The following is a 20,737-nucleotide window of genomic DNA, read 5'->3' as shown; positions in this document are numbered from 1 at the left end:
AACTCGATCCAGAACAACCGGGGAGGACCAAGTCCCGGCGGGGACCAACAGAGACGCCCACCTGCCCGAACCTGGATCAGCTTCCGCCTCCCCCCTCCTCCTCCCTCAGGTAGGGTGGAGCTGCCTCTACCTGGACTCTGACGACACACCGAGAACGATTAAAGGATTCAACAATGGCGTTATAGTCGGACTCTGGAGCGCTTTAATCCACATCCACTCACAGTAAGCTCATCTTTTAACGGCTGAATTAATTCATTAGCGAGACGAGCTAATTAAACCAGCTAACTCTCACGACGGCTGCGGAGCGATGTTGTCTCTGTTTCTGACCGCTTTTAAAACCACAAACATACGCCGATGTGTCTTCACATGACGTGAAGACAGCTTCCTCGTTGAGACAAGTGTCTGTTTAGTCTGTTTCTCACGATTAAACGACGATAACAGCGTACGCCACTTACGTAAAAGTTTACAGCGTTTTAATGTGACGTCCAGCTAACGTCAAACGGTAGATTCTTCAAGGACGTGTGTTATCTCAAATGAACATAAAATAATAATAAGGTAATACATGTAAAATACCTTGTGTCGGATAAATGTTGACTCGCTGTTTGCTGTGCGGTAACGTTAACAGTTTCTGTATTGTTCAAAGGTCGTTCGTGCAGACGTTTCGATCAGCAGGTATGAGCCAGCCGCCCCGTTCAAACCGGGGACACCGGGACAGAAACGGAGACCACCGACACTACCGGGATGACCGACGCTCATCACCTGACAGGTGTGTGACTACGCCTCACGAAATCCACCTGTGTAACGTAATACTGAATATTAAACCCGAGGCCTGAGTTGGTAAATGAGTGGATGGCAGTTTTAAACTCAGTGTTTTTCATATCTTTTGGGACATTTATGGTACATTTTAAACAGCACCAAAGGAAAGACAAAATAAATACTCAGAGACGGAGACATTATCCATTCTTAAATGACCTTAGAAAGAATTATTAGATAGATTCAATTAAGAAATCATGATAGTAAACCACTGGTGAACCCAAAGGGTGGGCAGGGGGCCATGAAGGTGTCTTTCTGGTGCAGTTTGTGGCAGGTGAAACAGGACAAAGTGCCGTGTGGGGTGTCCATCCAGTGAAGAAAACATGATGTGATGCAGGGCTGTGTAGCCGCCCTACAGTTTCAACCACAGTATTGCTATAATATTTAAAATCATGGGGTCACATATCAAATAACATTTTGTCTGTCCTGTTGGACTCAGTAAATAGTTGGAATAGCAGTGGGACAAAACACCTGAGGGTTCAGTGCCGCAGGTGAAAACATTTTGTCCCAAATATGCCAAACTTGTGGTAGCTGACTTCCTCTGCGCTTTGCGTGTTGCAGGTCTTCGTCTCGACCTCCGTACTACCCCAGAGAATCCAACGCTCCCCCCAAACATGTGCGGGAGGTCCCTCGAGTGGATCACCACGAGTCCAAATGCACCCACATTTGTTCCAGGAGAGGTGAGACTGGAGTCAGGCTGCAGTGGAGGCTGCCGCATCACAGATCAGACTTTGGTTTCTGTCTCAGTCCTTCTCTCTGTGAATACCGGACAGACCGGTTTTGTGGTGCGCTCAGAGGCTTAGACTCTGGCGGGTTAGCATGGCCCTGTGATGAAGGAGAAAACTCGAGTGGATTCATCACATTCTCCTGCTCGTTCTGATTGGACTAAGCAACAGAACAGGAATGTCAATGACAGGGCGTTTTGTGTTGTGCTCAAAGTGCTTGACAACCACCACAAAAATAATTACTTAGTGATTTGGCTCTTTTGTCCTTCAAGTAAAGGTGAAAGTTTTTCCTTTAATATTCTGAAGGGATTTCTCTCTTTCATTTTCATATCAGTTATAAATTTGATATATTTATATATTTTTTGGATTTCATATTTCATCCTCATTCTTGGTGGGGGCTTATGGACGCACACAATTCAGTGTCTTTAAACTCTTCTGATTAGTTTACTGTGTTAGTTACTGCTGTGCATTTTTTGTTCACACAGTTTTTTACACTTTGTTTGTGTATTGCGTACATCAGACTGAAGGAACAGTTTGTTTCCTCCTGAGTCTGGACCTTCATGTGATGTTCATCCGTTTCTGCCCTCAGGCATCGTGTTGATCTGCGCCGTACTGACCAACAGTCTGGTCTTGATCTGCGTGGTCGCAGCTCAGATGGTGACATCAGGCATGACCTCCATGGGCGGGCTGGGCGGCTTCGACATCAACTCCAACATAAACCTGCAGGGCCCCGAGCTGCAGAGGGTACGAGACCTGGACATGCAGTACAGCCAGATGAGGGCGCCGGGCATCTACGGCGGCATCGCCTTCAGCCTGACCCTCGGGGTCGTCTCGCTGCTGTTTGTGGTGGCCGGGAACAAACCGCCCCACCTGATGTCCCGCAAGCTTCTGTTCGGAGCGCTGGTGTTTCAGGCAGTGGGCGCAGTGGCGTATGTGGTGGCCGTGGGGCTCTACCTGCACTTCGTCATCGGGGTCAACTCCACAGATGTGTGTAAAGAGCGCGAGAGGCTGTACGCGCGGAACGGCTACACCTGGATGTCCTGCGATGTGGGAGGGGCGGATGCAGCCGTGGCTCTCTTTGGGCTCATCACGGCCATCCTGTACGCCGCCGGCACCGTGCTCACCGTCCAGACGATCCGAAGAGTGAAGCGCTACCTGCAGGAGCGAAAACGCAGAGAGACGGAGGCCCGAGCCCGCCCACCGAGGTCCCCGCGGAGGGCAGAAACCACCTCCGTGTGAGGGAGAAACGCTGCTGTGTCACAGATGAGTGGGCTGGCTGTGCCTTTTGGCTGGACTGGGGTTTGCTGGTATCACAAAGCTGCCTCACTGCCTGAAGCAGGCCGTGTTCACAGCATCACATCCAGTCCTGATCCCATCTGCCCACTGACCACTCAGATCACTGAGAAGAATGCCTAAATCATCATGCCTACAGGGTCCTGACGAGGCCAAAAATACAGAGTTTACAATAATGTGACAGCTAATCAAAAGCAATGAAGACGTTTTTGCACGTCTTACGTCCCACAGAGCCCCAGAAAGACGCCCTTTTTTTCTTAGGTACTTTTGTGCTTCCTCACATTAAGTTTTATTTTGATCCACAGAGGAAGAGCGTGGGTGAATTATAAGGTCTCATGTATTGCTTAGAGTTTCTGACACCCTTTGCTCTGTATCCTGCAGCTAATGTTAGGAGGGCTAGTGGAGGCCACTGACTGTAAATGTTTAAATGTGTGTGTCTGCATGGCTCTGAGCTGCTGCTTCACCTGCTGCTGCTTCACTGGGTGGTTGTCGCTCCGCCTGTTGCTGTGAGCTGCTCTTGTTAGTGCAGTGAATTGACATGTTGCTGGCTGACCTTTGTGGTGAGGTTAATATTGAACTCGTGGTGTTTTATATTGGCACAACATCTGTCAGATCTGATAGCCACTCAGAGTTCAAAGTGTCCGGCTGTATGATGTTGGTACTGTAAGGTAGTGCACCAGTAGCTCAGAGGAAAAGGGGCTGAATTGTCAAAGATGGAGGAAACCCTTTTTTTTTCACAACCACGTGTGGAAACAGACTTGCAAAAGAAGCTGCCTTTCCCTCCTGACAGGTTTGATGCCTTTACACTCTTGTTCCGTCTCTGCAGCTCAGGACAACATGAGTGTTTAAGCTTTTTAGACTCAAAGAGATGAAAACTCTGTCACAGTAAATTATGAGTAGAACATTTTTGAGTTTCTGCATCGGTAAGCAGCCATACTGTACTTGTTTTAATGCATCTCACACTGCGGTTGTGCAGTTTAATTTACCCATTTTACCTTTGTAAACAGTCAACGTTAAACACTCCACTCATCCCTCTGATGATGCTGCGTCACCTTCTGAATCAGTTAATAAGCAGCCTCTTCAGATTTAGGATCATCGCTGTTGGGCTCAGTGACGCCACGTCAATCAAAGAGAGCCAGACTTCAATTTAACTTTGCATTTGAGTACATCTTAAAGTGAACTGTTTGTATGTTAACTCATACAGGGAGTTCTACAAATGTTTTTAATGTGTGTACCGATTTAATTAATTTGTTTTTATACTGAAGTCTGAAGATTTTGATACTAAAACTGTGCAAGAACTCAAATTAAACCTCCATGAATGTGATGCTGTTCAAGACTTTTCTGTTTATGGTTAAGCAAACAGCCTGTGGGGGGCGCCAGAGCTCTGTCAGTCTGCTGTCATGGTCCCGCTCTGTCCCCTCCGGAGGCTTCCTGCCAGCCATGACATCACTGCTGCACGTCCCCTCTCCGCTGTCACACAATGGGCCACACAGAGACAGAGGACACAGCAGTGATGTAACTGCTGGACCGTTCAGTGAAGAACTAATCACCAACAAAAGAAATTCTCCAGAGTGAGGTGGTTACCCAAGTTCTAATTTTACCATTTCAGATAGCACAAAGCTGCGATTGTATCGCAGAAGCACAAACAAGACGACGTGACATTAGCTGAGGGAAATGTAAGGTTGCCGCTTGTTGTCGTGCAGTTCTTAACCTTGCATTGTTTTTTAAAAGGAAGATTTCTGCTCTCAACAATAAAGGTGGCTCGACACCAAGAGGCGGAGTCCAAAATGAACACCTGCCAAACACGGGCGAGTAAATCCCACAAGGCTGTCTGCCGAACTGCTGGGCAAACATTTCACGTAACAAAAAGTCTCTTTTGGTGTCACTAACGGGCGCTGCCGTCTGTCTGTGTCGTGGTGCTTTCACTGGTACCTCGTAAACACTGAAATCAGTGCTCAAAAGTGTTGTATGTTGTGTTTTCAGCAAACTGCGCAATATTCTTGTACAGCATGTCTGTGATAATTTAAGTTGTCTTACTGCAGTGTTTTTAAATAGTAAAGTCATACCCAGAGTGAACACATTTTGACCAGTAAAACACACGCTTGGCCAGGGGACTTTTGATTGGTAAGTCAAAAGGTTCTTCGGTGCTGCCCTAAACAGACTTATAAAGATTATCACAAACAAAGTTAAACAAAAGGATCAAGAAGTCAACATGCGGTTATCTGAAAACTTGGATTTATTATATAGCAAAAGTAGCTCTCTTGTGCGATTTGCTGTGGTCAGGAAGTCTGTAACGCTGTTCTGAGAACATTCAACAACTGTGGGGCCCCCCAACCCCGTCTCATCACTGCAGCACCACTCTGAACTCTGCACACCCCTGAGAACATCAGACGTTTGAAATAATCTTTTCTCTCAGAGAATATTAGTACGCTTCACTGTGACCAGGTCACTTTTACGTATTAAACTCCTAGGAGTTAGTTTAACAGTTTTACTAACTCCAACAACTGTAAGGCCATGAGCCGCCACAAACAGGAAAAGTCTGCTACAACACAAAAACTGAATGTTCCACATTTCAAAGTACCATTTAACATAGAACTCATCTCAAAAGTCTAATAAAAGCATTCAAAGTGCTTCTTCAAATTAAAGATATGGTTAAAAAAATCAGTTACACTGAAGATTTAATCAACATAAAGTGTTATAAAAATTGCATTGTGTTTCAAGGGGCAGTAGAAAATAAAGTAAACCAACCAAAACGGTCTCTCCGGTCCATAAGCATGTTCAGAAGGATCTGTCCTCGTTCCTCAGTTCTCCATCCCTGAAACTGAATTCCTGGATGACAAGGTGACACCAGCTGTTGTGGGTGGGTGGCAGAAGTTAGAGGGGTGTGACAAAATAGTCTGCAGGTTTCTGGTAGCTGTGTGCTTGCTGGTTGTGTGTTTGAATTTGTTCAGGCTGCTGCTGCTGCTGCTGCTGGATGATCTGCCGGACTTCCTCTTCCAGCTCTGGCGGGATGATGAGCTGGTCCTCAGGGTCCGGCTGGGCGGGAGCGTTGAAGTATCCCCCCTGCTTCCTGACGGGGGCATCGGCTGCCACCTCTATGATGTCCTGGTTTCTTCCTTGGCAGGCCACGGAGCCGTTAGCTCGAGCCCTGCGACCCAGAGTGCCCGACAGAGCCTCCCTACCGAGGGCGGGAGAGGACGGGGGGAAGGGGGAAGGAGACGGCGAGGAGAAAGGAAGAGGTGAAGGCTCATGATGCGAGGCGACAGTGGGGGGGATGCTTGTGCTTGACTGAGCATGACCATGCGTTTGAGGCGCTGAGCTGTCTTGACGGTGCAAACAGTGGACGTCAGCCTCCACCTCTACACGACTGCCGTTGGAGAAGACGCCAGCAATGGGCTCCTCGTCCTCGCTATCGACTCCGTTGTCAGACAAAGCTCCAGAGAACTGTCTATGGAAGCTCCCACCTCCACAGGCGGGTCTGCGGATGCCGGCTCGACCCGGCAGGTTCAGGTGGGACGTCAGGGGCTCGGTCTGAGGCGGCGGCTCCTCTGACGACGCCGTGGATCCCACCTCGCTGCTCATCTCAGATGTACTGAACTCGCTGCTCAGCTCGCTCACTGTTCCCGAGGAGGCTGGGGGCAGCGGTATGCCACCGTCACCGGACGCCGAGTAGGGGTGTGTGCTGGTGTGTGCACCCAGGCCTGGGCTGGGGGGCGGAGGCGGCGGCTCACAGAAACAGCAGCAGTCTTCAGTGATACTGAGCTGGACGACGACAGCGCTGAGGCTGTCGGAGCAGCCGTAGCTCTGAGCCAGAGTCACCAGCTTCTTGGCAGCAGCCAGAGCGTCCGGTACGTTCCTGACCGCGTCTACCGCCTCACTGGGAGACAAAGAGTCCCACAAGCCCCGGCTGCCCAGGAGGAAGAACTCGTCCTGCGGGGTGAGGGTCACTGTGGACACGTGGGGTCTGGGGGTCACAGACGGGCACAGGAAGGAGTATCCCATAATTCTGGTGGAGTCGGTTACACCACTGACTTTGTTGTCCTGCAGAAGCGGAGGGTAAAGATTAATGTGTCATTAAACTGTTTCAACTTGCTGTCAATCGGACTGTTCAAATCACCTCATGTTGTCAACACTAGAATCACAAACAGCATGAGTGACCACAGTTTGCTTTTACCTCAGTGATGATGGCATTATGCAGCCGGACCCTCTCATACTCCGGCTCCTCTTTGACAGTGTGTGTGGTGGAGAGTTGCATAGCTTTGCCGTCGCGGCACAAAACGGCCTGACACCTGCCGACGTTGGCAGCCTTCAGAGTGAAGCAGCCGCTGTGCTCCCCGGGAGCCACCGGGTCGTGTCTGATGTGACATAAAGCTGCTGAGCCGCCCATCCTCTGCCCTGCTGTGCCCAATTTCCTGCAGGAGTGCAACACAGAAACACTGGAGTTTGAGAGCGCGTGATCGCTGCACTGAGCTGTGGAAGCATTCAGTGAGACTGTTTCACTTTGTGTGTAAGGTGTGTGTGTGTGTGTGTGTGTACCTCTGCATGGTGAGGAATGTGTTGCTCATGTAATCCTCCTGCCTCTGGCCCCTATGAAGCTCCTCTGCCAGCACATCTCCCATGGTGCACTGCAGCAGGTATGGCACCTCGACATTCCTGTCGCCGTCAAAAACTCCATACAGAGCTTCACGAATCCCACAGAAGCTATCGAGGGCCAAAGCAGCCACACACAACCTGAGGACCCCAACAAGAAGGTCAACAGGTTTTCTTTAATACAGAAAAAACACGACCAGGCAAAACATCCCTGCATTATCTCATCCTGAGCGCTCGAGTTAAGCAAACACATGCCACCCGAAGCTGAGCTACTTTCTGTAATGAGGTCCCAGAGCAGTGACTCTCACTGGAATCTAAACATATGAGATCTTGTGAATTTCATTTGAAACCTCTGAACAAAGATCCTGCAAAGTGTCTGAGCTTGTTTAAAGGTCTGCTGAACTTTAATACTTAAACTGTTTAGCTGTAGCACCAATGGAGAAAGAGAGGTCAATAAAAGAAGTTAATTCCAAAGGAGAAAGGTCCAGTGAGAAGCTGGCTAGAAAGTTAAAGAGTTGGGAGGACTGACTTGTTTTTGACTCCAGAGGCCTCTGTGTAGCCGTGGCTCCAGACTGCAGGGGCCCCGTGGCTTTCATTTGCACACGGGGCTGAGGGTGACGGGTCCACCCTGAAACATCTGATATTACTGCAGAGAGAAATGAAAGGGAAGTTGATTTCAGGAGTCAGATATGTTTCCCACAGATTATTACTCCTGCATCATCTTTCAGGTTCGTACTTGAGGAGCTCCAGGCTCTTGTGGTCCAGGTTGAGGCGAGGGTTTCCCGTGAGGTCCAGCTCCTGAAGCTTCGGAGGAAGCGCCTCTGGCAGGGTCACCTCAGTCAGCTCGTTGCAGCTCAAGTCGACACACTGAGGAAGTGAGTTCACTTGACTCGACCGCTCAATTCAGGGATTCACTTTCTTACTCCTTAGCTATCATTCATTATTACTGATTTATGAATTTATGAATAAAGTTCCTATGATTATCATCATTATCTTTACTAAAATGTCTGTGGAAAAGGACTATCTGAACCTCTCCCATGAGAACACCTGCATGTAACATGCAGACACGAGATTGCTGACCTTACATGAAACCTAACCCATATGTGACTAACCTTGATCTCGGGCAGCTGGAGAACCTCCGGGAAGGTGTTGATGCAGTTGGAGTGGGCGGAGAGCGTGTGCATACGCTGGCAGCTGAGGATGGTGGTGGGCACGGCCCTCAGCCTGTTGCCGCTCAGGTCCAGCTCCTCCAGCTGCTCCAGCCGTGCCAGTTTACTGCGGGACGTGGAGGTACGGTTACATCAGAGCACCAGCACAGCATTTATCAAACTCATCTCTCTTTGTGACCTTCACCTGATTCCGATTTTAGATTGGATAAAAATATAACGTGTCTTTAGGGATCAGGATACGACAGGATACTATTTATACTTCAGATTTCAACGCCGGTGCATTCTGAGAACCGTAAACCTGTCCTTTAAGGCATAAACAGGTCCTGCAATGATTAGCTCTTTTTCAAGCTCATCTGATGTGCAGTGCTGAACTGTACCTGGCAGTGAAGGTCTGCAGCTGGTTGTAGGCGAGGTGCAGCACCCTGAGGTGGCCATGTCCGCTCAGCAGAGGAACACACTTGTCTGTCAGGCTGTTATTGGTCACATAGAGCTCCTCCAGGCTGCTGAAGCTGTCCTCTGATAGGCTGGCTGCAGGGAGGCTCTCCAGCTTATTGGCCGATGCGTTTAGGTATCTCAAGCTGTGATGGAATCCCAACAGGCAAGACGAACTTAGTGCTTTAACGAGTGACTTGATGAGAAATAAAACTGGCAGATGATGAGGGAAAAATTAAAAGAGAAGCGAAGAAAGAGAGACGTGAAGAACCAAGAGGGAAAGAAAAGGTGTGTGCACCTCTGTGCTTTGATGAACAGGTTGTGTGGGAGCTCAGTCAGGTGGTTGTGTTGCAGGTCCAGGACCTCCAGCTGTGACCTCTCCAGCCTCTCAACCAGCCGACTCACGTCGTTCCAGCCTGCCAGCAGTTTTCTCAGGCTCCCGCTGGACATCAGCCTACAACACAACAGTATTTTGTGAACTAAGTTAAGTTACAGTGAGACCACAAGTTCACTTGATGTTGAATTAACTCCTCATTAAAGGTTAGAAGAAGAAGAAGAAGAATTGAAAGAGTGCTTGACCTTGAGAGAAAAGAGATAAAAGAGCTTAAAAGATGTGATCAGACAGTGTGGAGGCAACAGTACATGTTTTAACCACTGCTCCTCAGCTCTAACAAACCAGCTGCTGCTTGACCTAAAACACATCGTTAATGTTGCACTGGGACTAAAAGAGAGTTTTTGTGCCACTGTACAAAGGCAGTGACCTCTTTGAAATGAATGTCCGACTGAAAGCCGACAAAGACAGAACTTTAACTTCAGGAAATAATTTCTTCTTCAAGCTTTATGCGTCTGTTTGCCAGCTTTGTGTCTGTTTATGTGTGACATGAGCCATCAAACTGCTGGTGCGTCCACATTTCCTGAGTTTGTTTGTGAAAAATGTGTCTGTGCTGCAGCTGTTTGTGCGATGCTCACCGTACGGGCAGCTCTTTAACAGAATTATGGTTGATGTCCAACACCTCCAGTTTGCTGCTCTCACAGACCCACTCAGGGACACATGCGAACTTGTTCCTTTAATTAAACAAATGGCGTCAGCACCCAGCTTTGAAAACAGACAATAAACAGGATGGTCTAAGTATTCAGAAAGCCCTCATACCAGGACAAATCCAGAACAGTCAGGTTCTCTGGCACCGGTTGCACCTCCAGCAACTTCAGCTCTACAAACACAACATGCAGAATTGTTTATAGTCTAAATGTGAATGTATATGAGGGTAGGCAGGTCATCGTTCAGATCGTAATCGATCTTGAAGGTGTTTGAAGTCTCCTTTTAAAGACAATCATAGCGATCTTGATATTAATGCACTGTCACCTGTTTAGCGCAGGCTAAAAACATGTCTGTATTTATAGCATCAGACGTGAAATGTTTAGCATCTGTACAGCACACGATGAATGTGAGTACCGTTGTGTGCAGCGTGCAGGCTCTTGAGGGCGTGGCCGCTCACTCTGAGGTGGGAGAGCGCGTTTCTGTCACAGCGGAGGAGTTCCAGCCTGCAGAGAGATGTGACATCCAGCTGCTGGAGACCAGTGTCCCTCAGGTCCAGCTGGACGATGTGGACCAGCTGCTCTGAGCCTCCCACTGTCACCTTGTGAAGCCGATTCAGCCTGAGAACATGAACATAAGGAAGGAGGGGAGAGAGAAGGTAAAACAGCTGACAATTTCTCTTTGATTTAATTTAATTCATTCAGTCATATCGCCTTGAAACCGAACCCCTGTTGCTGACCTTTAATTATGAGGTGTTAAGATTTCCAAATCCAAAGGACAAAGTGATGCAGGAATCATTAAGGTCAGATTTTTGTCGCAGCATCTTAGGAAGTTGCTGCATTGTTGCAGCATTGCCTCTAAAAACGTTAATTGTCTGTGTGGATATGTTTACCTGAGATCTATGTGGCGGGCAGGCAACCACTGCAGTCCAGCCACATCCAGGACAGAGAGCTGGTTCCCTGCCAGACAGAGTCTCTCCATCCCTCTGAGTTTCTCCAGGACAGGTGGGACGCAGCCGAAACAGTTGAAGGACAAGCCGAGGTAGGTCAGTCCCTCCAGAGAGCCCAGCTCCACAGGCAGACAACTCAGGAAGTTACCGTCCAGAAGAAGAGTCTGCAGGCTGGACACAGCGACAAGAGAAGAAGGGAGGGGAGTGTGAATCTCAGAGTGATGATCAGGAAAAAGAGCTTGACATTAATCTGCAGCATGTTTCAGATGAACATGCCCAAACTGAAACTAAAACTCATTTTTGGTGTTGGTGTTTGTACTGCACATTCGATTCAATACATTTTAGACTAGTTCACTTTTAGAAATGAGAAAACTTAATTTAAACTTTTATGAACTGGATTTATTTACACTGTGTGCCAAAAGTCGGTTGTTTGCCACTGAACAAGCATCGCGTACACACACATGCGAGTGTACACATGAACGTAAACACACCACACAATTTGCTGGTGAGCACTTGACCCCAAATTCCCTGTAATGCAGAGACAGCATCAGCGTGACTCTGCACTCTGATCACCTGCAAAAGCTCTGCACCGTCAGGACAGAAGTCTGGCGTTCAGCCAGCCATTCACTTAATACACAGACGGATTAATCTGCACTGATGGAACCGCGATGACAACACTCATGTCTGACAGTTCTGTCAGCGAAGTGCAGGTCACTGGGGATAAATTCTGCTTTTGGTCAAATGATCATCGCAGATATCATCAGCAGCTGCAGCCCACTTACTTGTGCATCGTTCCTACATCTGCAGGGAGAGACGAGAGACGATTTCCACACAAGTTCAGCTCCGTAAGCGAGGAGATGTCACACAAGGCCAGAGGAAAGTCTGACAGAGCGTTATTTGACAGGCTGAGGCTTCTCAGTTTACAAAACCTAGAGAGAGTTGAAGAGCCATTGAGGGACAAAGAGAGGGGGGACAGGAAGACAAGGGCAGACAAAGATTTGAAACTCGGTTCTATAATCAGATTGTCCTCTGAATGGAGGCTCTAACAAAAACAAACACTGTGGAAAAACTTTTAGTTACATAACACCTGCCTCATGAAACAAGACAGGAAGGCTGCACAAGGTTTCAAGGATGAAAAACACTTACAGTAGGCAGGCTATTTTGAAGCAAAATGTTTACACGACTACATTTTTCACCATAGCAACTCAGCACCAGGAAGGAATAAGAGTGTGTGTGTGTATGTGTGTGTGAGCGTGTCTTTCTTGGCTTTCTCAGCCTAACATATTCTAGTTCACATGGGGGTCAATGTGGCAAGCTGGGCCAGATCCACGTCCTTCAGATTGAAAGTCACACACACGGGAAAAACACATACCTCAAAACACAAAACACCGCCTAGGAAGCGTGTTTATGGAGGAAGTGTGTTTGTGTATATACATTATGTACTGAAAGTGTTCATTTCGATCAGATTATTGTCTGGATTCAAAATAATCTTCAATTCATCTGTGAACAAATAAAGTGTGGGATCATTAAGCAGGAGATGCAGCGCTTTAATAAAGACTCTATTAGGTCTGCAACTATTAAAACCACTCTGTAAAAGCTATTTATTCATTTAGACGACGACGTCACAGACGTGACTCAGGATGCGCTGCCACAGAGAGCATCACTGTACAAACACAATCTGTTATTCCTCTTGTCGACTAATGCAGAGAAAAGACCGGAACCAGAACCTGTGTGCGTTTCCTGATATACCTTATTAATCTCACATGTACCACCCTTCTGCCCCAAATACTCTATAGACCACCAAATATATATAAATCCACCTGTGAAATTAGTCCCCAACAAATGTGTCAGTATCTCCTGTTTGCTAAAACACTACAGAGCTCAAAGAACTGAGCTGTTTTATTCATGGCCTGAAGATTTACACCTTCAACAGGAACCCATGGGCCTTTGGGGCTGAGTAACACACACAGAACTAACACATTGTAAGTTTTGGCTGTGTTGTTTGTTCAAAATAAAAAGTAGAATTTGCCAGCCTTAAGAGAGAACAATACTCCAAAACAATAACAGCTCACTGGCAGGAACCCTCTGGACGTCCTCCGACAATGAAAATGACGCTGCTGCATAAGACTGAGACTGGACAAGCTGATCAGGACAGCGAGGAAAAGAAGCCCCCAGTCCGAGATGGACGTCAAATCTCTCAAAATGGGTGTGGCTTTCTTTCAATCATCCAAACCACACAGCCACCCCACACACACGCATCGTCTGTAATTTGATCTAAGCTGCTTCCTCTTTGGGCCATATGGTCGCGGTCCAAGACAGTAAAAACCACTGAGGGCTGCTGCACATCCCAAAGAAAGAATAATGGAAAGGTACAGGTTTTAAATCTGTCACTGATGCTTTGCTGGTAGTGGACTTTGTCTCAGTGTGACGAGCGCTGCTGACAGAAACTCACCTGGTGAGTGCTGGAACACCTTTGTGGAGCGAAATGAAGTTGTTTTTGAGATTGAGGTGTGTGAGGTCTTGGCTGTAAAAGAGCTGAGCAGGCAGCTCCTCCAGGCTGCAGCACGACAGGTCGACTGAGCTCACCCTCTGGGACGCAATCTGACAAAGACGGACAACATCAAGAGCAACTTGTGACAAGGACTCCACCCGAGGCAGTAAAGATGTGGAAAATCCAACCACCAGCACCAGGATGAATCAACCTTGAATTTATGAGGAAGGCGAGAGTGTTACTGCGGACAACACGTAACACTAAAAGTACCTTAGAGGCCGTCCTGTGCCAGCGGAGGTGCTCTGTGTAGGAGTCGTAGCTGACGTAGTAAGTCTGACTCTGAGGACCAGCTGAGCTGAAGGCCAGACAGTGGCTGTGTCTCTTCACTTCCTCCACCTGCAGCACAGAACATGGTTTAGCTTCCGTCAATCTTTTTATTCACCTTAGTCATCTTTGTAAAACAAATCTTTAACCTACATAAAAGTATTAAAAAAATGACCCCCATGAAGTGTGTAGTGGTGTTTGTGACTGCAGAGGCTCGGCCTGGATTTTATTTTATTTTCCTATTTTTCTATACATGCTGTGTAACAATGGTTATCTCTCAGCCCAGATCTCAATGTGGAAATTGTGTGGCTGCATGAGAGGAAGAGGAGCAGTGAACAACCTCTGAGCTCCAACACAAACACATTTTGTACCACTGCTTTAAACAACAAAGGCTGAAAAGCAGGAGCCAGGCCAGCATATCTGAGCACAGAAAGTACCTTTCCTCCGATGAGGGGGAGGATATGCATTTTTCCGGTGTGGGCGTGTTTCACAGACGAGACGATGAGGCAGGTTCCGCTCAGTGTGACCTGACGCTTTGACCAGCGGTTGACCGGCAGCGCCAGCTTCCCCTTCCGCACGTTGAACACCCCAGAAAGCTGCACGCGCTCAGAACCGCCCACGCTCCGAGGCTTACCTGGAGAGACACAGAGAGAGACAAGCGTGTTACGTGAAACCGCTGATGATCATGAGTGCAGCCATCGTTAGACAAACTGATTTTATTTAATGGCCTCTTTGCACAATAGAAAATGTTATTTTTAGCCATCTGGGATTTTGTGAATCAACTCTCTCATGCTGCGTTACCCTTTCATTAAGCGAGGAGGAACGAGAGAGCTCCGTGGTTATGTAAGCGAATCATAGCTAATAGCCTGTGGGCTGAGAGCGCGGGCCGTCACTCAGGCGTGATCTGTTAACATTAACCCCTTGCTGACACAAAAAAGCAGCCACAGTTCAGTTACAGCCACAGGGGAACATGGGGGAATTGGACAGAAATACACGGCAGGGAGTTCCCCTGCATTAACTGTACGTTTAAACACAGTGGAACCAACTACAAACTGACTTACAATGTTAATTCTCCCATCAAACTGTGTTTTGTGATCACACAAACCAGAGAACAAGAGAAAGGGAGACACGTGAAGAGTCTGAGAGCCACTGACAGACCTGTAATCAGATTAGCTGCTTATGTAATGTCTTATAACACCAGCACCTCGATCCTCTCCGATGCTGCTTCCTGTAACTGAACGTCAACTTTGGTTTCACAAGGATCAACCAACTCCTGAATGAGGCTGGGTGTCAAACTCCAATTCTATTTTTTTTTTTGTTTTCATCAGAATGAAAGGAAATCTGAATTAATTGTTGTTTACTTTAATTATTCTAATTTTATTATCTGAGAACTTGTGACGCTCGTTTAAAATGGTTGAGCAGTTTGAGATTGTGATCAGTCTTTGGCTGAATGTTGGCAGAGATCGTGAGATTAAATGTCGTCTTACTTCTGCTTCCAAACTTCACATCACCTCATGGATGATTTAGAGCTTTTTGTAGTTAACTTCAGGATGAAGAATCTTCTCACATGAGAACTTTTTCATGTTCTGTAGCTGTCCCCGGTTCTAACAGGAACAGTGAGCCCTTACAGCGCAGACACGGATCTCCGTAAAGTTAGATGTTTATACCAACTAAGATATGACGGAAACCACTGAGGGTTAATCGATCGGTTGTTTGCTTTACAAAGTGTCAAAACTGTCAATCAGCATTTCCCAAAGCTCAAGACGACATCCTCAGATGTCCCGTTTGATCTTGTGTTGTCCACAGCCCAAAGATGTTCAGTTTACCGTCACTGAGAAGCAAAGAAACCAGAAAACATTCACATTTCAGAAGCTGGAATCAGAGAAGTCTGACTTGAAAAAACCTCAAACGATCAACTGACTATCATAACAGCTTTCAGTTAATTGAATAGTTGAACTAACTGATTAATTGTTGCAGTTCCAAAACACACTCGAGTGTCTTGATTCAAATGTGGTCATGTGTTGTGTACTTTCATACATTATTGATGTAATTCAACATTGACTCAAATGGTGTCTTTTAGCACAAATGCACAGGGCTTGTGATTGGACAAACATGACGTAAGCTGATGGGGCAGATCAATGCGACCCTTTTAAACAGAGCCCATTTTAAACTAAACAATAATGTGGAATGTGTATTGTGTGGCTCCACCCTTCCCTGGGTGGTGCAGGCGAGACATAGTGTGTCCATATACACACACATGCAGCCCCTTTCCTTCCGCCTATTTCTCTGGATGGGGAGCATCCTGTCTCTCGTCAAAAAGCCAATAGCCATTTCCTGTTCATGCTACAACCAAACCTTTTTGATGTATCTCGTCCTGTAAACCACCCATCCATCCGACTCGGCTCTCGTTAAACGCTGTATTCTGAATTTCATCTCAATCTGAAGCAGCACACTGAGCTGCGCCACACAGAAAGGAAAACATAACAAGTTTGCTTTCTCAGCCTGCAGGTATTCGCTGGGTTTTGAGCAGACGTATCAAGACACTTTAACCTTGTAAAGTGAAGCAGTGACCTCTGGGTACTGCAGTCCTGCGACTGTCTCAGAGAGATCCGAAACACTGAGGAGGTGAAATCTGAGTTCCACTGAGGTCACTTTTCTCTTACTGTCAGCACATTGAGAGTGAGTGAGTGAGTGTGTGTGTGTGTGTGTGTGTGTGTGTGTGTGTGAGTGAGAGAGTGAGTGAAAGAAAATTGTTTTAGCGATGTTCATTTTGCCACAGGGATTATGCTGACTCAGACTCCTTTGGTGTGAATCTGAAACTCAACATTAACAAACATTTCATAAGGGGACTGCAACTAACAACAATCTATTGATTATTTTCACCATTAATAATTTAGTCTATAAAGTGAAATAAAATGTGAAAAAAATTCAAATTGCTTCTTTTGTCCAGTTCGATCATCAAAATATTAACTTTTTTTCCCCAATCAGCTAATCATTGCAGCTTTAATTAATACTTGGAATACATGGAGAGGACAGGACAGTGTGGAACAAAAATATGTTCTTGTGAATTAATGGACAGTTTACATTTCCTCCATACCAGCTGGAAACACTGTTTTGCAGTGGATGACCTGAGGTAAATTATTCCATTCCAATGCACTTCTCATTTTGGCACCACAATGACTTTTGCAGTGACTTCATATCATCACCACACCGCTTCTCTTGTGCAACCGTCCATGTCATGGCCGTCACAGCAGCCTCTCACGGCTTGTTTCTTGGCTGTGTGTCTGTCTGCAGCAGCTCGAAGGGCCCCTGACTCTGCGTCATGCTTTGTTCCCCTGTCATGTTACTGTGGGAGTCAGGAGCAGGGGGTGTAAGCGACGGCGGGGGAGTTTGTTCAGCACTCCGAATGACATTTTCAGGGTAGTGGAAAGCCTGCTTTGACATCAATTACACTAAAATGTCATGTCTTCATAGACAAATGTTGCCTTGTAAAAAAAAAAAAAAAAAAAAAGTTACTAATGTTAACTGTTGTGTCTAAGTCTAAATTAGTCTTTAGGAACATGACTTATCAGTATCGACGTATATGTTGTGTAGTGAAGTTCACCGTTTCTCTGCACTGACGTCATTTTGAACAGTTAAGTCTATAGTTAAACGTTTTGCCTCCATTAGAAATCTTTATCACAAGTGTCCGATTTCCCCATTTGAGAATACTCGTCAATATATTGACACTGACACTTTTTTTTTTTTACTTCCTAATAATGGGCATCGGGTGCAAACATCCAGTATTGGTTGTCTCTATTTGCAATGTATTTCTTGCTGCATTAACTAAAAATAACCAAAAGAGAAAAACAAAATCTTGAATGACAGAAGACTTGAGACACGCCTGAATCACTTCAAATAGAATTGAGAATGGGAGTTAAATCATCCACTTGGTTAAACTGATTTTCAGGTTCTCCCTCCATCACCACAACATGAATCTAATCCCCATGATCTTTGCTGATGGTGTTAAAAAAAAAAACAAGGTCAAAAACAATATCCAGTTGTGTTAATCCCATAAGAGATCATGGCTGTTTTTCCATCCTCTTACCCTGCCCACCAGCAAAACAGGATCTTTATCCATAACAACAACAACAAAGGCACAAGAAGAGAAACAGAATCCATAATGGCTCATGATCTCTGTGGCTGGTGTGCCCAGAGAGCACACCTGTTACCTCCAGATGTGTCTCCCTACAGGCCGACACACAAGAGGGGTTGGGTGTGTTTAAACACTGGGTATTGTCCCACCAGGACAATCGCATACACCCGTTTAACAGTCTGAATGACCAAACACAATGACAGCGCTCACGGTACGCTGAGAATGGATGAACAATGATTGAGCAGAGTCAAGCCGAGCGAAGTGGCGTGGGGTTGACTCGCTGCCAGTGGCTCTCTGACAGCTAAGGTACAGCATATTTGGAAAAGACTGATGATTAAACTCATAAGAACGTCTCATGAAAATACAGTGCATGTGTGCAAATCTTTCACCTCTATGAGAAATTGTGTTTTGAATGATTTTTATATAATATATAAAAAGTTCTCACCAAAGTAGAAGCGTATCAGGCAGCCAATTTCTGGATTCATCCCCTCCCCCTGCACCCTCCATGGGTCTTCAAAGCCCAGATTAGTAAGGTACTCATTTAATATCTGAAGAGGCCTCTCATCTTCTCCCAGCCGCCGCACAGCTCCACCGTGCAGCTGGACGAAAAGAGACGGGGTCGGACAAGTACTGATGGGCTCCGGCCATCCTCTGCTCCCCCCGGGGATGTCTGGGTCAGGCTGGACAGATGCTTGGCTGGTCAGGGGTCGAGTCTGAGAGCTGCTGGAGCATTTAGAGGGAGGATTGATTAATTTGGGGGTATCAGTGTTCTCAACAGCTTCGGTGTCATGTAATGTGGTCGTCGCTTGGCTGGAAGCACTGCAGGGGTCTGTAGAAGGCAGGTCTGCTGCAGAGTTGTCTGCTGAATGTATTGGAGAGGAGGTGAGGTCTACATCATCCGAGGAGCTCTCAAAAGGGTCGGGTTCCTCCGTGGCGCTGTCGCAGTTTGGGCTCAGCACTGAGGTGTCTGTGCCCAAACCCAGCCCATCACTGAGGGAGTCCTGCAGCTCTGTGCTTCTGGGTCCACCTGGGCTGAAGTCCTCACAGGTGCTGCTCTCCATGTCTGAACCAGAGTAGACTCCATAACAGTCTCCCGCACTCAAGCTCAGATCCATCCCAATGTCATTCAGATAGACCTCAGATGAAGAGTTACTTGCGGTTTTGTCATCCAACAAGTTAGAAGACAGTTTAGTATCAGGATAAAACTGTTTAGTGTGTTCACTGTCCCCTGCTTTGGGCTTTTTAACATCCACACTGTCACTAAGACTTTCAATATCATCAGTCTGTCCATTACTATCTTTACACGTGTCATTTTTATCAGTTAAAGTAGTGGTTTTGCAGTTAATTCTCAGCACAGCCCCAGCTTTGCTGCCTCCCAGCTTACTGGCTACCTCTTTAGCAGTGGTGTCCACTGTGCACAGCACCGGCCGAGGGTAGGAGGGCGTGAGCCAGTCGTGGACGTGAACGCAACCCCGCCGGAGGTCCGCTCTTACCCACGTCTTATCCGAGGCCTGAAGCTGCTTTGACTGTTTTTGCCGAAGAAAAGTCCTCCTATCCAGGCTGAGTGTGCTCAGCGGCGAGACTGATGGAGCGGGACTGGCCGCCTCCGCAGAAGACACGCCGGTCGAGCTGCTGGTCGGCGGAGCCCCGAGAGACAGATTCCTCTTGTGTCTGTGCCGTCTCCTGCTCAGCAAAGAGTTGACAGAAGTGGAGCTGCTGGCTGCTGTCAGATTGTAAATGTTGGCTGTTTTCACGGCGGACATGTTAATATTTTTGGCCGCACCGCCGATAGCGCTGGCAACTTGGTTTTGATAGATACCGTTACGAATCGCAATCTGAAGAAGGGAGGTGGCTGCAACTCCCTTCCCGAAGAGTTTCGCCTCTGCGCCCCCACCGTCTTCCTCCCCGATGGAGGGTCTCTTTCCCACAGAGAGCGGTGTTAATCCACTTGGCTTCACGGAATTACTCTCACTTCCAGGATCAACTATCCCCTGTGGTGTTGATAATGCCGAAAGCGCTCCGGGCTCGTTTAACTTCACACTTTCCATCTCGTTAGCTAGCAGCGGCGTCGTCAGTTAGTTAGCAAGAACAGCCTGCAGGTGAATGCTAGCCTGCGTTAGCTTACAGCGGTTAGCTCGCTCTAGTAACTGCCTAGTTTCTCCTTGCAAATATGTACGGCTCCACGCTAGCTTAGCATGCTAAGATAATGCGTGGTTTGTCCAAAGAGCGTGTACGCTACATCATCCCATTTGATAATACGCCTGTTAGCTGAGAGCTAACCGGCGGGTCGACGGCAGAAAATGCTTTTCTAGTAGGTCGCCATGGAAGCTAACGCGAGTAGGCGCGACTGCTCCTGTACGGACAGATGAGAGTGACGGTCAGCAGTACACGGTGGCCAGGGCGGGGTCTCATTGGATATGAATTATGACGCCTTCAGGTCATACCCAAAAGCTCGGAATTTATATAACCGTGTACATGTCGTTTTTTTCAACTGCAAAGGACGAGCCAGTGAAGGCAACATAAACCGCAACTACTCCGTTATAAAGTTCAGCGGGATACGTTTTAAAATCATGCTTGTAAACTAACAATATGTTTGCTTATTTCATGATATTTTATACTTTAAGTTACAATGAAACTAAACCGACAACTCCCTGTAAAGTTTTGAATATCTCGTCAGTAAGTAAACACAGAGAAGCTTTAACTCTTCTTCTGGCGCCACCTTGTGTGATGAAAGCTGCATCACCATGGACTAAAAATGTGTTTTCCTCTGTAGAAATAGT

General features: G+C 46.9%; 2 protein-coding genes across 6 annotated transcripts; one reads left to right on the top strand and one right to left on the bottom strand.

The window, feature by feature from the left end:
- Positions 1–61: 61 nt before the first annotated feature.
- Positions 62–4,155, top strand: si:ch211-191a24.4 (uncharacterized protein LOC100150331 homolog). 5 transcript variants are annotated; one of them, XM_046392128.1, is made up of 4 exons: positions 62–222; positions 626–766; positions 1,375–1,493; positions 2,128–4,155. In XM_046392128.1, exons 2-4 carry the CDS (start codon positions 675–677, stop codon positions 2,775–2,777), a joined length of 861 nt encoding a protein of 286 aa, XP_046248084.1. In that variant the 5' UTR covers positions 62–222; positions 626–674; the 3' UTR covers positions 2,778–4,155. The 5 variants fall into 5 exon arrangements, with proteins under 5 accessions (XP_046248084.1, XP_046248083.1, XP_046248087.1 ...); XM_046392127.1 differs by having other exon boundaries at positions 64–222; positions 644–766; XM_046392131.1 differs by lacking the exon at positions 62–222 and adding an exon at positions 250–502 and having other exon boundaries at positions 644–766.
- An 889-nt stretch (positions 4,156–5,044) lies between these two features.
- Positions 5,045–20,368, bottom strand: LOC124060804 (PH domain leucine-rich repeat-containing protein phosphatase 1-like). The gene is made up of 17 exons (XM_046392121.1): positions 18,403–20,368; positions 14,260–14,456; positions 13,769–13,894; positions 13,460–13,608; positions 11,790–11,936; positions 10,951–11,178; positions 10,476–10,678; positions 10,173–10,233; positions 9,992–10,087; positions 9,321–9,476; positions 8,968–9,168; positions 8,534–8,696; positions 8,158–8,288; positions 7,951–8,067; positions 7,368–7,562; positions 7,006–7,243; positions 5,045–6,872 (listed from the first exon to the last, which is right to left on the bottom strand). Exons 1-17 carry the CDS (start codon positions 20,003–20,005, stop codon positions 5,706–5,708), a joined length of 5,178 nt encoding a protein of 1,725 aa, XP_046248077.1. The 5' UTR covers positions 20,006–20,368; the 3' UTR covers positions 5,045–5,705.
- Between the last annotated feature and the right edge of the window lie 369 nt (positions 20,369–20,737).

This window comes from Scatophagus argus, chromosome 6 (genome assembly GCF_020382885.2).
Source record: "Scatophagus argus isolate fScaArg1 chromosome 6, fScaArg1.pri, whole genome shotgun sequence".
NCBI lineage: Eukaryota > Metazoa > Chordata > Actinopteri > Scatophagidae > Scatophagus > Scatophagus argus.
Note: the sequence above shows the minus strand (reverse complement) of the source record. Positions and strands in the feature narration are given on the sequence as shown.

Coding starts and splice junctions, on each gene's coding strand:
- si:ch211-191a24.4 (XM_046392128.1), top strand. CDS start 675: ATGAGCCAGCCGCCCCGTTCAAACCGGGGACACCGGGACAGAAACGGA. Junction 767..1,374: donor CGACGCTCATCACCTGACAG/GTGTGTGACTAC, acceptor TGCGTGTTGCAG/GTCTTCGTCTCGACCTCCGT. Junction 1,494..2,127: donor CCACATTTGTTCCAGGAGAG/GTGAGACTGGAG, acceptor TTCTGCCCTCAG/GCATCGTGTTGATCTGCGCC.
- LOC124060804 (XM_046392121.1), bottom strand. CDS start 20,005: ATGGAAAGTGTGAAGTTAAACGAGCCCGGAGCGCTTTCGGCATTATCA. Junction 9,477..9,991: donor GTTAAAGAGCTGCCCGTACG/GTGAGCATCGCA, acceptor GTTGTGTTGTAG/GCTGATGTCCAGCGGGAGCC. Junction 7,244..7,367: donor ACATTCCTCACCATGCAGAG/GTACACACACAC, acceptor GCACTCCTGCAG/GAAATTGGGCACAGCAGGGC.